Below are 16,850 nucleotides of genomic sequence, written 5' to 3'. Positions count from 1 at the left end.
TCGCTCCTCCAAAACACCCCAAAGTGGCACAATAATATTCAGATCTGGAGACTATGCAGGCCATGGGAGATGTCCAACTTCACTTTTCTTGTTCATAAGACCACTCTGTGGGGTTGGACAATGAAACTGAAACACTGGCCAATATAATGTTGGAGGTTTCATGGCTATATTTTTGCAGCCTGGTGGCCAGTCTTCACTGATTGCACATTCCACCAGTAAGAACAGGTGTGAACGTTGACTATGTGCACCCAATGGTTCAGACATTGTACTCTGAAGGTGGTACCATGTATCAGGATGATAATGCACCAGTACACACAGCAAGACAGGTGACAGAGTGGTCTGATGAACAAGAAAAGTGAAGTTGGACATCTCCCATGGCCTGCATAGTCTCCAGATCTGAATATTATTGTGCCACTTTGGGGTGTTTTGGAGAAGCGAGTCAGATGACATTTTCCTACACCAGTATCATGTAGTGACCTGACCCCTGATCTGCAAGAGGAGAATGGCTCAAAATGCCTTTGGCAACTGTGCAGGACTTGTAAATGACAATTCCAAAGACGAAATGCTCTATTGGCCAAAAAAAGGAGGCCCAACACCATACTAACTGTGGTCTAAAACCAGGTGTTTCAGTTTTTTTGTCCAACCCCTGTATATGCTAATATATATAATACTGTGAGGGATTCTAACCTGTGATCTGTGTAAAGGTGCTGTTTCAAAGGCATTAAGAAAATTCATGCTTAATTATTATCGCGACAAAGACACTTATTAGTTTGAACACTGAAGGGATTAAGTGACGTTTTAACACTATTATGTAGTGTGATTGAGCCACCTGGTGGTTATATGAGTAAACGACGTTACATTGATGTCTATTTTCTAATATATTTATATTTTAAATAACATTATATTCACATTTTCCTTCCCTTACGAGTGGGTGCGGCCATTTGTAAAATTTGTGGGTCTGGCTTCCGGTCTCGTCCTTCCAGCTGTATTTATCTGTACAAAACAGCTTGTTTTGCTTTATGTTATTGCAAATTGGTGTCTTCCCATCTTATTTTAATGTATTATCTTAATTATGAACACACTAGTTTGTAGTTTAAACAGTTGCCGTTTACTGCATGTTCTCGTTATTTCCTATAATGAACCGTAAATAATTCAACTTCTGCGTTGAAGAAAAAGGTGGCTATTAAACCACATATTTATGTTTATATTTATTACAAAATGCTGGTATTTTTAATGTATGCTATATTCACAAAGCCTGCATAAGTAAAACATAAATAGACTACATGCTAAAAATAAGACAAAATATTATGTCAGAAGGACATTGGCTTTAACATTATGATTTTCCATCGTACGCATTTGAGCTATCCTAAATTAACAGATCAATATTGATGACAAACAGATTCTGCAGCTTTAAGATTTCACCAGCTTTCATTACTGCTACTAGAAACGTATAAGCACACTGAATAATGTGAATGAAAAGGCTGGGCAGTTTCTGATCGTCATTAATATGCATGAAGGGGCGGGGTTATCCGTCACACGCCCGTGACGTTGTTTAGATGACAGATTTGCAGGTACAGTGATTTAAAGTTAACAATGGTTTAAGATCGCACAATGGACGTACTTTGGGGAATATTAAATCAATAAGACATTTAAATTGATCTGTGATACTATAAAACATGTGGATTCACACTTCCTTTGAGCCAAAGTTTTTGTGGAGCGTGTTTGTGCTGCTCTTTTTGACTGGTGGAAAAGCTTTCGGAGGTGAGTGTCACTCAGCTGATAAAGAAATGAGTCATATAATATAATATAATATAATATAATATAATACGTTTGTATTGCTATTCGAAACTAAAAAAACATAATTTTGTTTTTAATAGTTCATGCATCTCTAGTAATTTCAGTTTGGCTTTAATAATTCTGCGCAGATGGAACGAGTTTTTATGTAAACTAAAGAAAATATAAACAATCATTTATAAACAGCACATATGGATATGGTGTCATGTAAGGAGTAATTAATACCTCACTGTACAAAGACACTTCTGCACATGTCTGATATGGGATTAGATATAATCCGATCTGTCCAAGTTCATTTTGTTTACTTGCAGCATGAATGGAAGCGACCTCTCACAGTCCAAAGCCAAATAGAGAGTAATCTGCAATTAAATGCATTTTTAAACCTTAACAATGCTAGAAAGATAAGATAATGTTTCTTTAAGAGGTGTTCATGAATTTTTGTTGACTATTTCATAGTTACGTAAACTATGTTAGTAAATTTCCATCCCAATGCACTTTTTTGGGATGACATAGACTCATTGTTTTTTTAAATAGGGGTTTGTTTGCTGCCACTGTGTATAACTGTGTGTAACTTTGACATATATTTACTATCTTTCCCTCACAGTTTGAATAATTAAATTTGAGCAGTCTAATTAGTAAAAATTCCCAGCTCTACTAACTCTTAGCATTTTGAAAGGCATGTTCATCCCCAGTCACTGTGCTAATCCCCATTGACTTCTTTGACACAGTGCTCTAGAAATGACTATTGTAGTCCTAAAAGGCGTTCAGCACATTAAAATGCATTAATTGAATTCTGATAAAGCATTAGAGGGCTGCAGACACAACAGCACTTAGTCTAAACTGCATTAGGCAAAGAGCAGCAGCTGTCACAGAGCTGTTCAGGCCAATAAAAACTCTTAATTTACTTGGGGCAATAGCAGCGTCCAACTCAGATACATACAGTGTGTAAGAATAATCCATGCATTTATGAGAGGAGACAAAAACTGTTTTTTTTTTTTTGTGTAGAGATGAAATTAAGTAATTTAAATGTATGTATCTGATATATTTCTCAAACAGCAAGACCCTGTCTTACCCTGTGGCACTTTGTTTTAAGGAATATGTCCTTTGCCCTGTTGTAAAGTGCAAAATGTTAAAAACGTGTAATGTTTGTGTATATACTGTATTAAGCATACATAAAAATTAATTCTAGTACAAATTACTTTGCAGCTTCTTTCTATGGAGATGGGTTTGTGCATTTGAAAGCAGTTGAGTTGTCTAGTCAGACGTCTTTCCATGTACGGTTTCGAACTTCTGGACCCAGTGGCTTGCTGTTTTTGGCAACTGGGGAGACGGACTTCCTCTGGGTGGGACTGCATTCTGGCAGAGTACAGGTGATTAATTAAATGCATAGTAATTTCAGTGATGAGGTAAAACCAAAAATAATATTTTAGCATAAGAATACAGAACAGTCATTGCAATTTTGCAACATTAAAATTAAATATTGCATACATCCATCAGTTTAATACAGTATGTAGGAATCCCACAAATTTGTATCATTCTTACTGAGCTTAAACTTATTTAGAATCTATGGCATCTAACTTGGTACGCATTCAACGCAGATATTTTTTGCCCAAAGGCAAAAACAAAAAGGCAAGTTATTTCTTGTTGCTTCCAGACAGAAAAGGTCTGTTCATAGTATGAACCTCCACATGCATCACTGTATTGACAAGTTTTTTCATGCTGAGAAATACTGACAAGGTGACTCTTACATTTAAAGGATTAGTTCACTTTCAGAATAAAAATGTCCTTACAATTTACTCCAAGATGTTCCTGTCTTTCTTCAGTCGAAAAGAAATTAAGGTGCTCCAAGGAAAACATTACAGGATTCTTCTCCATATAGTGAACTTTAATAGGGATCAACAGGTTGAAGGTCTAAGTTGCAGTAAAAAAAAAGTGAAAGCTGCATTGAAACTGCAATTTGGACCTTCAACCTGTTGGCTTCCGTTGAAGTCCACTATGTGGATAAAAATCGTGGAATGTTTTCCTCAAAAAGCTTAATTTCTTTTCGACTGAAGAAAAAAAGCTGTGAACATCTTGGATGATATGGGGGTGAGTAAATTATCAGGAATTTTAAATTCTGCAAGTGTACTAATCTTTTAATGTAGTGTGAGTATTTTAGTGATACTTGGAGTATCTTTTGTGCATTACTATAAAGATCTCCTCTCCTTCTCTGTCAGGTGCGGATTCAGCTTGGATCTGGGGAACGGACTGTTCGCTCTGAGAAGGGAATCCCCTTGAATGATCTGACCTGGCATACAGTAGAACTTCAACATGATTGTGAAAACATCACGCTTACTGTGGACAAAAACTCTGCAACATCTGTTAAGATGCCAGGACCTGACTTTGAACTGGATGTCCAGGATGGACTCTTTGTTGGTGGTGTTGGGGATCTGGAAAAATCCTACCTCTCAGCAAATGAAACTCCTTTTGGCTTTCGGGGGTGTTTGGATGAGGTCCTGTTCAATGAGCATAACCTCCTGTCCTCCCTTAGGCCTTACTCTGGATACAAAATGATTCATGAAGTGTCGCTTGGTTGCAGCCCACAGTTTTCAGCCACTGTCAATGATTCGATAAGTTTCTTCAGTTCCAAAGCATACATGTCTCTACCAACATGGGACATACCCCAAGAGGGTGTATTTGAATGTGAACTGCATACAGTACATTCAGAGGGGATCCTTTTATACAGCTCTGCAGGCCAGGGTAACTATTTTGCCCTGGAGATCCAAAAAGGTCACCTTGTTGCCATCATTAAAATAGGTGTAACCAAAACAGCATTGCGCTCCTTGATGGTCGTCAATGATGGGGCATGGCACATTTTGCGCCTCTATTTGTCTCCTTTGAATCTGCAGTTTACTTTGGGTTTGGAGATGCACAATTCTAGCTTTGGGATAAATGCCAGTGTGTTACAGTTTACTGGACCTCTGTTTCTAGGAGGGGTGGATGTCAGCACTTACACAGAAGCCCGCAAGAACGGATTGCTCTCGATGACAGGAAAGCGTACAGGAGGAGGGTCATTTAAAGGCTGTTTTAGAAATATCAGAGTTAATTACCAAAGGATGGGCCTTCCAAAGGCATTGGTAACCAAGGATATTTCTGTAGGTTGTGAACCAAAAAAACTATTTGGACCTAGTACCACAAGTGCATCGGTTATTTCCATAGATTCTGAAAATATTACAGATGCCCTACCTGAGATGGATAAGAGAAGCTTTCTTTTACTCAAGGATCTGGAGGTGCTTGAAGGCGGACGGGCACCACTTGAGTCTAAACACATTAAGGTTAACCTAGAGTTCCGTAAACTTGGGATCCGACAGTCACAGATTATGTTTCGCGTTGAAGAGCAGCCGGTCCATGGGCAACTCCGACTGGATGTTGACCCTGATCTGAGTGGGAACACCTTTAGTATGATGGACCTCTGGCATGGAAGGGTCATGTATGTTCATGGAGGATCCGAGGACCTTCTTGACTTTTTCATGTTTTCCTTCTTCACCAACAGCAAGAAGGAAGTGCCCAGCTATCTCAAAGGCAACCGTCTGCACAGATTCAACATCAGCATCACACCTGTCAATGATGCTCCTGAACTTAGCCTTCCTGAGGGCAGTCTCTTCATTCTGCTAGAGCACTCAAGACGTCGTTTGAGCACTGATGTCCTGCGGGTCATCGACCCTGATACTAACTCCACAGACCTGGTGTTCTCAGTCCTTGGAAACCTGAATGCCATTTCAGGCTTTCTAGAGATCGAGGAACACCCAGGCAAAGCTGTCACTTCATTTACCCTAAGCGATCTGGAGCAGGGTAAAGTGAGCTATGTCCACAAAGGTGTCAAGAACTCCAGGATGGCTATTAGGGTGAGTGATGGGGACAAGGTAAGCAATACAGTGGTACTTAGGATCATCGCTGTTCCCCTAGAACACAAGGTTGCCAACAACACCGGTGTAGAGGTAACCCAAGGAGAAGCAACCTTTATTGGTAACAAACATCTTGCTGTGCAAGTCAATGTTCCTAAACAAGCAGTGGACATTCGCTATGACGTCACAGTGCCACCAGTCTATGGTGAGCTGCAAAGGTTGCATTCGAGTGGGCAATGGAAGCAAACAAACACATTTACACAAAAACTTCTGGAAAAGGAGCGTCTTCGATATCTCAGCACCTTCCATGGGACGCAGCAAAGTAATATCACTGACAGTTTCAAATGCAAAGTCACAGTCGGCTCAGTCATTACAGACGAGTTGTTGTTTTCGATTAGAGTATGCTGGATTCGTTACAGAATCACCAGGAATAAGGTAGAGATAGATGGTGAACAGAAAGTCACATTGACACCTCAGCAATTCTATGTTGTCACCAAGGGTGCAAGAGTTTTAGAAAATGATCTTCACATTCGTTTATTGACATTACCAAGGAAAGGACATCTTCTCCTCAATAATAAGATTTTAAAAAAGAACTCTACTTTCAGCCAAGATGACATTACTAATCACAAGTTGCAATATGAGCTCTTAGAAAGGCCACATGATGATATGAGGGACATGTTCCACTTTCAAGTATTTTCGAAATTTGCCATGTCAGGAATTCATGAGTTCAGAATCAGTATCAAGGCAGATATTCATAACATAATTTTAGGAAATCATGGACTTTCTCTCTTGGAAGGGGAGAGCAAGGTCATTACTAAGGCAATGCTTTTTTCAGAGACTCCGAGCTCCAGAGAAATACACTACACTGTAACCAGCAGCCCTAAACATGGGTTACTGAAGAGAATAAACCTCCCAAATTCTTCTCCCAGTAATGACAGCATAATAGAGTTCACCAATCAGGACATTTCAGAGGAACGCGTCTTGTATGTTCACGATGATAGTGAAACCACCCGTGATGCATTTACATTCTTGGCCTCTTTTGGTTCTCTGCAAAATAAGACCCGAGGCACAGAGGGTACATTTAATATTTCCATCCAGTTGGTTAATGATCAGAAACCTATTCGTGTTGTGGATAAAGTTTTCCATGTGGTGCGTGACAGCCAGCGGCTGCTTACACTGGAAGATTTGTGCTACCATGATGCTGACATAGACTTTAATGACAAAGATCTGCTTTATACCAGACGAAAGATCCCAATGGGTGAGCTGGTCCTGGTAAATGACACTACACACAAACTTTTTCAATTCCATCAGAGGGATTTAGAAGAGAAGAGAGTGTTGTTCATTCACAAAGGAGTGAGTTATGGACGCTTTGTCCTCTTTGTATCCGATGGGAAGCACTATACATCAACACTACTTGAAGTGTCAGCCCATGATCCATTTGTTAAGGTGGCAAACAACACAGGTCTCTTGGTCCAGAAAGGCCAGACGGCCATTTTAGGAATTGCTAATTTCAGTATTTCCACTAATATGGACATCAGACATGATGAAGAAGTGGTCTTTGAGGTTTTTCTACCGCCGAGCCATGGGACTCTTTACTGCAATGATATAAAAGCAGATACTTTTACACAACATGACTTGAAGATGGGGCATGTAGTTTATCATCATGATGACAGTGAAGTACTGGAGGACTTTTTTAACTTCACCAGTAAGGTTAAAACCCTGCGTCTGGATGTAAGTGTGCCAGTTAAAATGTACCTTGAGAGTCATCAGAAGCCCCCGAGAGTCATCCACAATAACCTAATTGTGGTAGAAGAAGGAAAGCCTGTCAAAATCAACAAGGAAGTTCTCCAGGTTAGTTCAGCTTGATTAAATGGAACCCTGCATATTAAGACTCATGGCTTAATATAACATAAATTATATCTCTTATTGAAATATGTAGCAGAAAACCAATGAAAGATTTACATTATTTAAAAAATCCACATTGTTTTATACATATTTTGGACTATGGGGGGCGCCATTATTTAGATGGCGTCAAATGATTGCACTGAGTGAGCCATTGGCGCTACCTGTTGCTATTTTTATCACAACACAACTCGGAATTCACAACTCAGAAAATAAAATACTGATACGATACATTGTGTGATTTGTGATTGTCATTTTTAGTCGAAATGCAACAAGAGAAGCAATGTAAGTATTTAAAAAAGGGGAGATGCCTGTGGACAAATAAAACTTCTTAAAGACCAGCGTCTTTGTTCTCTCCACTTCAGCCCTGATGCCTTTGAGGCTTTCAGTAGACCACAGCTACTGAAAGAGCTTACAAACGACAGAGACAACAAATGTTAGATGCCATCCTGGCAGGATGTAAACATGTTGACGCTTGTCATGACACCGCAGCCACTGAAGAAGTTTCTCAGCGTGGATTTCAGCTGATATCCGTGGGCATTTAGACTCCTTGTGTGGATAAATCAATGGTTTGGCATTTGGTCTAAGCCTACACTTTTATCCTGTAAGTTCTTTTAGTAGCTGTGGTCATCGTATCAGTATTTTATTTTCTGAGTTGTGCTGTGCTAAAAATAGCAACAGGTAGCACCAGTAGCTCACCGAGTGCAACCATTTGACGTCATCGAAAAAATGGCGCCACCCATAGTCCAAAATATGTATAAAACGATGTGGATTTTTTAAATAACGTAAATCTTTTATAGGTTTTCTACATATTTTAGTAAGAGACATCATTTCAGATAACTTAATTATGAAATGTGTAAATTACTATCTACTATGTATTTGATTTGCTTATGTGGTGTGTTCCAGGTTGTTCATGAGGATAACAAACCTTTTGAGATTGTGTATACTGTGAAACTGGCACCCACTTACGGTTTTCTGCGGATATCCATGCTAGAAGAAGCTCACTACCGTGGAAGTCAGGAGAATCCCATTCAAGGCTTTTCACAGGGTGATATCAATGAAGGGCATGTTCAGTATGTTCAAACAGAGCGTGGATATGTTAATGACTCTTTGACACTTGATGTAACCAATGGCGTTCTAACAATCCATGATCTCGTAGTCGTAGTGGATATTATCCCCTTGCACATCCCACTCGAGGTTTCCAATATGACTTTAATAGAGGGTTCTTCTAAAGCTCTCACTCAGGACATCATTAAAGTTGTCAGCCGACACTTTCATGGACTCCAAATCTTCTATCTTGTAACCGAGGGGCCTCATCATGGACGAATTGAACACTCAAGGATCCCTGGTGTTCCCATTCCGTCTTTCACAAGGGCTCAAGTGAGTTCTCCTCTTCATTTGTTAATTGAATTCAAATAATATTCACTAGTAGTTTTTTATAATAAAGAACTGTATACATACTTTTGCCACAGGCTGAACAGGGATTCATATTCTATGTCCATGATGGAAGTGAGACCGTGGCTGATAATTTTACAGTGGTGGCCAATAATACAGATATCCGAAAGCAAAGCTTGCCTTTTGTGGTTTATGTCAATATAACACCCATAAATGATGAACCTCCAATTGTAACTGTCAACAGGATTCTCAAGGTGAGGTTTTTCTTTAAAGGGATAGTTCATCCAAAAATGAAAATTCTGTCATTAATTACTTACCCTCATGGTTCCAAACCTGCAAGACCTTCGTTCATCTTCAGAACACAAATTGAGATATTTGCGATGAAATCTGAGAGTTTTCTGACCCTGCATAGACAGCACGTTCATATTTCTATAAAATAGTCCATGTGACATTAGTGGTTCAACTGTAATGTTATGAAGCTACGAGAATACTTTTCGTGCACAAAGAAAACAAAACTTTAATTCTTGGATTTCAACAAAAACGTGTTCTGAAGATCTCTATGGTCTTACGGGTTTGAAACAACATGAGGGTGAGTAATTATTGACATAATTTTTATTTTTGGGTGAACTATCCCTGTAAGGTAAAGTGTATTGTATTTATCTGTATAGTATTTGTGAAATAAATGGTAAGATATATAAAACAAACAAAACAAAAATGCACACCAAATCAGTAAAACATGACTGGAACCTGGGTTTTTCAAATTATTTTATTTTCTTCCCACAAACCCAACAAATTTGTGCAGTAGCACTAAAATAGTACTACATTCAACAATATAAGTTAAGGAAATTTGGCACATATTCTATTCCATTTTCATCATGGAAAAAAAAACATCTTAAACTGTGTGGAGGCCTAGACTTTAGTTGCTAAGATGCCCCCTTTCACCAGCAGGAGGCTCAGTAAACACATTTGAAATGGCTTCTGGTGTAGTGTAAAAATGTTATACCTCACTTGACAAAACAGGACCAGAACTGACAGCATCATGTTTATTTCATTAGGTGTGGGAAGGTTCTGTGACAGAGATAACCACTGAAGACCTCAGTTCTGAAGATCCAGATTCTCCTCCTGAGAGCCTAGAGTTCATCATTACTCCACCAAGTAATGGGCATCTAGCTCTGAAGAGCGCCCCCTCCAGGCCTGTTCTGAACTTCACCCAAGAGCATATCAATCATGGCCAGCTGGTGTTTGTACATAGTGGTTAGTTTACATTAGAAAGTGCCCATAAGATTTTGATAACCCATTTTGCTTGATATATCAATAGGTTTGTGGTGGCATTAATTTTTTGACAGGTGCCTTGTCAGGAGGATTTCACTTTCAAGTTAATGATGGGGTGAACTTTGCTCCAAGGCAAATCTTCAGTGTTGCAGCCCAATCGCTGGTCATCAGCTTAGAGAAAAATCAAGAGCTCAGAGTTTTCCCAGGTTTGATTTTATTGTGCCTTGAAGAAAAATCAGCATTTATTGTAGCAGACTGCAGGAGATGGGCTGGATTGTAAAATTGAAACTCAGTCTAGCATAGTCATTGAAACAGTAATGCTGCAATTTTCTGTGTGATGTAAAGAGTGTATTTCCTGTATCCTTCTACAGGTTCTTCAAAGGTAATTACCGAAGATGAGCTGCTGATAATCACAAATGACTTTGATGATATTGATGGGAATCGCACCATCACGTACACTGTGACCTTGCCTCCAAGATTTGGCAGCCTGATGTGGAGACAAGATGAAAATTCCACACAAGAAATCTCATCCTTCACCCAAAACATGGTATTTATGAAATCTGCTTCTGAGTTTAGTTGGCTGATGCTACAATTTCTACTTATTTTCAAAAGTATGCTCACATGGAAGTGTTTTTCAATTCCAGAGAGGAATTGGTGCAACTACTTTTAAGCTAGTGCACTCTTGTTAACATTTACCATAGATATGATTTCAAGTATGCTTTTTCCTTTTCAAAACAATACTATTTCATGTACCATTATTAGAGCATAACAAAGTTGTTCTGGCAGAAATTTCCTAATAATTTACTCACCACCATGTCATCCAAGATGTTCATGTCTTTCTTTCTTCAGTCGAGGAACATGCCAGGATTTTTCTCCATATAGTGGACTTCAATGGGGATTAACAAGTTGAAGGTCCAAATTGCAGTTTCAGTGCAGCTTCAAGAGGCTCTACACAATCCCTGCCGAGGATTAAGGGTCTTGTCTAGCAAAATTATCTGTCATTTTCAGAAAAAATACTAATTAAAAAAAATATTTTTAGAAAATGACCAATCGTTTCAGGTAAGACCCTTATTCCTCAACTGGGATTGTGCAGAGACCTTTTAAGCTGCATTGAAATAGCAATTTGGACCTTCAACTAGTTGATGCCCATTGAAGTCCACTATATGGAGAAAAATCCTGGAATGTTTTCCTCAAAAACCTTAATTTGTTTTCGACTGAAGAAAGACATGAACATCTTGCATGACATGGGAGTAAGTAAATTATTAGGAAACTTCTGCCAGGACAACTTTGTTATGCTCTAAAAATGTTACATGAAATAGTATTGTTTTGACAAGGAAAAGGAACATTGAAATCATATCTATGCCGAATGACATCTGTGGTAGAGATGTCGAAATTTTGATGTGAAATTTTGATGTGAACTTCATTCTAACTTACAAATAAGCTAAGTAATCTCTGTTATTTTAGGTGAAAGAATGTGCTGTGCTGTATGCACAGAATAAACCTGTTGCATGGACTGCTACAGATTCCTTTACCTTCACTGCGTCATGCCCTCCAGCATCCCTCCACACTCATACCTTTAATATCCACATCTCATATGAAAATACTGGCTTGGAGCATAGGAGTGCACTCTTAACAAATACTGGTAATAATTTCTGACTTCTAGTTATTTTTATTTGAAAAACACATGAAAAAAATTAATATGATTACTGTTGCACTAACAAGACTAACATCAATAATTATTTTTCAGGTGCTGCTGTCGCTGAGGGTAGTAGTGTTCTCATTGATAAATCAAAATTGGATGCCTCAAACGTTTTGGGAAAATTAGATGAAGCGGAACGTAATTTCTATGAGGTCTGGTATGAAATCACCTCTCCACCCCACCACGGTACAATTGTTGTAGGCGAAAAGAACCTGACACACGAAAGACCAAAGTTCTCTCAATTCAACCTGCATAAGCATGGAATCATTTACGTCCATGACGACTCAGAGACCACTCATGATAACTTCACCTTTAATGTGTGGCTTATCCCCAAAGGAAAGCCTGCTCAACGACCTCAGAATGCAGATTATACAGTATCTGAAATATTCAACATCACTGTGATCCCTGTCAATGACCGGCCTCCTGTGCTCAAGACAGGATCTCCTAGACTCAAAGTGGTCAAGGGGGACACCGTGACCTTGGACCCTGAGAATCTTTATGTGGAGGACCAAGACACTCCACCTGAGGAGCTTTTTTATACCGTAATCAGCAAGCCCAAGAATGGCTACCTAGCTTTGGAGGGTCAGCTCAATAAGTCTGTCAGCACCTTCACCCAAGCTGATGTAAATGATGGAAGGGTGCACTTTGTACAAAACGGGGAATCCTCATCAGGGGTTATCTACTTCAGTATCACTGACGGATTCCACAGACCACTCTACAAGCTCTTCAGTGTAGAGGTAGAGAATATCACCATCAGTGTGGTCAACAACACAGGACTGACTCTACTGCAAGGACAAACCACAGTGATTGTGACATTTGAGAACCTGGCAGCAGTGACCAATGAGAAAGACGCATCCATTAAGTATCTAGTTACAAGCCCACCAAGTCATGGGAGTGTCATGGTTATGGAAGAACCGGTAACACACTTTAACCAAGAGGACCTCCACACTGGCAGAGTATTTTATAACATGAGTGACCTGTCATCCCCTCGAGACTGCTTTGAGTTCACGGTCTTCACATCTGAGAGTAACCTGACCAACCAGGTGGTCAACATCACAGTCAAGCCACTGATCCACCTTGGAGAGCACGTCAGGATCCCAGATGGCATCCCAGTGAAGCTACGAAAGGACGTCTTGGATGCAACAGAATTGGCTTCCATTAGTGCGAGCGATCCTATCTTTGAAATCCTTGAGCCGCCGAAACACGGCAAGCTAGTCAAAATCACATTTGATCTTGGTGGAGCCTCTCACTTGGTGGAGTCCTTCTCATTCAGGGATGTGGAACAAGGCAGAGTGGCCATTGAGGAAAACATCAACTTCCACCACATTTATGGCAACACAACAGCGCCAAGGTTCAACATCACAGCGGTCCATCCACTTAATGACTCGTTTGTCTTCCTTTTGAAGGCAGCCAATGTCCAGCCTGCCATGGGTGAATTTGTGTACCTAGTTTTACCTTATGACCCCATTACTGGGAAGCATATACTTACAGAGCCGACCAAGTTGCCAACTTTGAACAGATCAACAAATGCGATGTACCCTCCATCCCACATAGATCCATCAACAAGACCACACAGGACTGCTTCAAAGCTAAAACCTCGAAACCGCTGGGGGAACCACACTCGAAGCAGAACCACGGTTCCTCATGTTCCCCGTACCACTTTGGACAAATCGGACCCCTCCCCAAAGAACACATTAGTGAGGATGGAGTCTTTGCCGAGACCTGCATCTGATCCCTTGCTCATCATCCTGCCACTTCTAGCCTGCCTCCTCCTCATTGTCATTCTTGTGGTTCTCATACTTGTTTTCCGGCACCGCAGGGAAAAGCGGGCCCATCCAGCAATGATACAGGATCTGACGGGGAACCCTGGTGAAGATATTTTAGCTAGAGGGCCGTATCTGGGTCAGCCTGAGAGAAGTCTTACTGTTCCTTCGGTTATAGTAACCCCGCTTACTCCGAGTTGCCCTGGTAGTCCTGTTTTACAGGAAGTACATGATGCAGCCTTGGTGCCAGCAATCGACCAAGCTGTGTCTCCGTTTCTCCTTTGCACATGGAGTCCACTGAACCCTGATTCTGCCCAGCAATGTTCACCAGCAACAACCCTTAAACAAAACCAGTACTGGGTTTGACTCCACTCCTTTTATCACATCCAGATGTTGCTTGAACTATCATTATGCAGGACAATCATCAGAGCCAAATGTTAGCATTACTGGCAAAAGAAAATAAGCTTGTAAATTTCATACCATACTTTGAGAAACTTAAATATCCTATCATGCTATTGCTGGTATTTGGTTTTTAACCTTGTAGACTGAAGGTCTCTTGGCTTAGTATCAAGGGAAAGATCACCAAACAACTGGAATTTTAACAGTCATTTTGATGTCCTATTGTTTCAATTTTGTTCTGCCACAGCTCAGATGTTTTTGTGGTTTTTACTTTTTTTGTTTTGTTTCGTTTCTTACAAAACACAGATAGTCACAAAGTCTTCTTACAGGGTCAGAATATTTAGCAGTTACACTGTCTGAAAAAAAGGTGCAAAAATACTACGTCAAAGACTGACACGGAAGAGAATAAATAGTTGAATCAAGTCGTTATTTTTGTTTTCTTTGCGCACAAAAAGTATTCTAGTAGCTTCATAAAATTACAGTTGAAACACTGATGTCACATGGACTATTTTAACAATGTCCTTACTACCTTCCTGGGCAGAAAGCACTTGGATTTCATAAAAAATATCTTAATTTGTGTTTTAAAGATTAACAAAGGTCTTAGGGGTTTGGAACAACATGAGGGTGAGTAATTAATGACAGAATTGTTATTTTTTGGGTGAACTCCACTAACTAAACTGAATATTTCTTTCACATTTCCTCTCTAAATGTTTTTTAAAAAAGCACTATAGCTTTATGCTGTACCCTAATGCCTTATATTTATTTATATGGTCGCATCTGCAGTAAACAGTCTGAAGTGTGGCAGAATGTAATGGAACTGAAACTACTCAAAGCTGCATTTTAAAGAAGTGTCTAAATTTAAACTACTACGCTGACCCCAAAACAAAACCACCCTCTGAAATATTGCACCACAATTTCCGTAGTATATACAAGAATTAAAATCACTCAACTCTCTCAGTAACACCTAGTTTGCTTCAAAGATGAATATGCTTCAGACCCACATCTCTTTTTAATAATTTTATATTCTTCTGAAGTGAAATATGACAATCTTCTGTTTATTTTGTAATTTAATATGAGCTACCGATGAATGTTTACATGTATGTGTGTATTTATGTCTGTGTGATCTCAGAGTTAAGATACATTAATGTAAAAATGATTGTCAGTACATGTATAAATGTATGAAATTATAATAAAATTATAGCTTTTCTAAATTCTTTTGTATTTTCTATATGTCAACATTTGAAGTGCATTAAAACTTGTCCTAAAACCAAAACAATACCCGTTCTTGTCTTAAAACAATTTAGATCAATTTTTATGATGCACTTCAAATGTTGACTACTGTATAACATATAAGTTTAGTTATGCATTGCATTACATTACTTATAATTAATATAGCACCAAATATTGATAAAACAAACTTTCTTTTTCTCCTTAGCATTGTTTTATGTGCAATATGTGTTGGCTTGTTAGTGATCAGGGTGTGGGAATAAATTCTTCATGATCAAGGGCCTGAGTGTGTGGAAAGAGAAGCCTAACTTTAGCTCTGATAAATAATTCAAACGAGAGATTGACTGCTCCAGACAGCTCTGGTTTTTCTCCCTAGTAAGCACAGAAACTAATAATGGTACAATCTCCTTCAAGAGGTCATTTGATTGGAGCCTGAGGCCTGAGTGTGCTAATCTTTCTTGATGGCTGACAATTTTTCCGCTTTTATTCTTTTTCAGTAATTCTTAAACCTTTCTACACTGTAAAAGGTCTTCACCAGATTCAACTTAAAAACCTAAGTTCAGCAGCTTAAGCAATCAGCTTAAAACTACAAGTCATTTTAACTTATTACAATAAAAATGAGTTGATATAACTTGTGAGTTTAAATGACTTAAGTTGATTTAACTTAAAATCTTAAGGCAGCTGCTGAACTTAGGTTTTTAAGTTGAATCTGGTGAAAACTTTTCACAGTGTAGTTGGCTCTTATTGGTCATCCTTTTTTTTATCCTTTTTTGCTTTTGCTCTTCTTTGAAATGAACTAAACACTACATTACTGAATTTACACAAGCCAACTATTCGCAAGACAAGAATTTGGAATGAACATTTACTTACACTAATGTGTGACATTGCGTTATATTATCAAAGTGAGGCAATGGATGCAATTTGTCATCAAATTTATGGTAACACAATCAGCTGATTGTTGTATTACTCATAATTAATTGTTATGAGTTGATTAATTAGTTGATTATTTTAATGTTTGTGCTTTTTGTCAAACATATATTTAAATCTAGCTCTGTTTTGTTAAACGAGCCAATAACAACTGGCAGACCACTGGGAATCTTTCACGGACCACCAGTGGTCCAGAGTTTGAGAACCACAGTTCCATTTTTAAGGTTTCACTTCAATTTTTCTTGCTCGTACAGCTGGTAATGGTTTTGAGCTCTTAAAATATGTGACCCTGTACTGCAAAACCAGTTATAAGTAGCACGGGTATATTTGTAGCAATAGCCAACGATACATTGTATGGGTCAAAATGATGGGTTTTCTTTTATGCCAAAAATCATTAGGATATTAAGTAAAGATCATGTTTTGTGAAGATATCTTGTAAATTTCCTTCCTTAAATGTATTAAAACTAGGGGTGGGCATAGATTAATTTTTTTAATCTAGATTAATCTAGATTAAATCTTGGAATTAATCTAGATTAATCTAGATTAAAAGGGCTAATTTGAATTCTGCTGAAGGCATTCAGAATATGT

At 38.8% G+C, this 16,850-nt stretch overlaps 1 protein-coding gene across 1 annotated transcript; it reads left to right on the top strand.

Annotated features, from left to right (window-relative positions):
- Positions 1-1,676: 1,676 nt before the first annotated feature.
- Positions 1,677-15,319, top strand: LOC141299336 (chondroitin sulfate proteoglycan 4-like). Its single transcript, XM_073829692.1, has 10 exons — positions 1,677-1,761; positions 3,001-3,164; positions 4,011-7,529; positions 8,487-8,960; positions 9,053-9,229; positions 10,031-10,229; positions 10,322-10,453; positions 10,619-10,794; positions 11,712-11,889; positions 11,995-15,319. The coding sequence occupies exons 1-10, from the start codon at positions 1,677-1,679 to the stop codon at positions 14,073-14,075; spliced, it is 7,185 nt and encodes a 2,394-aa protein (XP_073685793.1). The 3' UTR covers positions 14,076-15,319.
- Positions 15,320-16,850: the final 1,531 nt, after the last annotated feature.

This window comes from Garra rufa, chromosome 23, assembly GCF_049309525.1.
Source record: "Garra rufa chromosome 23, GarRuf1.0, whole genome shotgun sequence".
NCBI classification, from domain to species: Eukaryota; Metazoa; Chordata; class Actinopteri; order Cypriniformes; family Cyprinidae; genus Garra; species Garra rufa.
The sequence above is the reverse complement of the archived record's forward strand: the minus strand, read 5'-3'. Positions and strand labels throughout refer to the sequence as shown.

What these genes read in the sequence shown, in the direction of transcription:
- LOC141299336 (XM_073829692.1), top strand. Translation starts at nt 1,677, where the DNA reads ATGTGGATTCACACTTCCTTTGAGCCAAAGTTTTTGTGGAGCGTGTTT. An exon ending in TGGTGGAAAAGCTTTCGGAG is followed by an intron (nt 1,762 to 3,000) that starts GTGAGTGTCACT and finishes ATTACTTTGCAG; the next exon opens with CTTCTTTCTATGGAGATGGG. An exon ending in TGCATTCTGGCAGAGTACAG is followed by an intron (nt 3,165 to 4,010) that starts GTGATTAATTAA and finishes CTTCTCTGTCAG; the next exon opens with GTGCGGATTCAGCTTGGATC.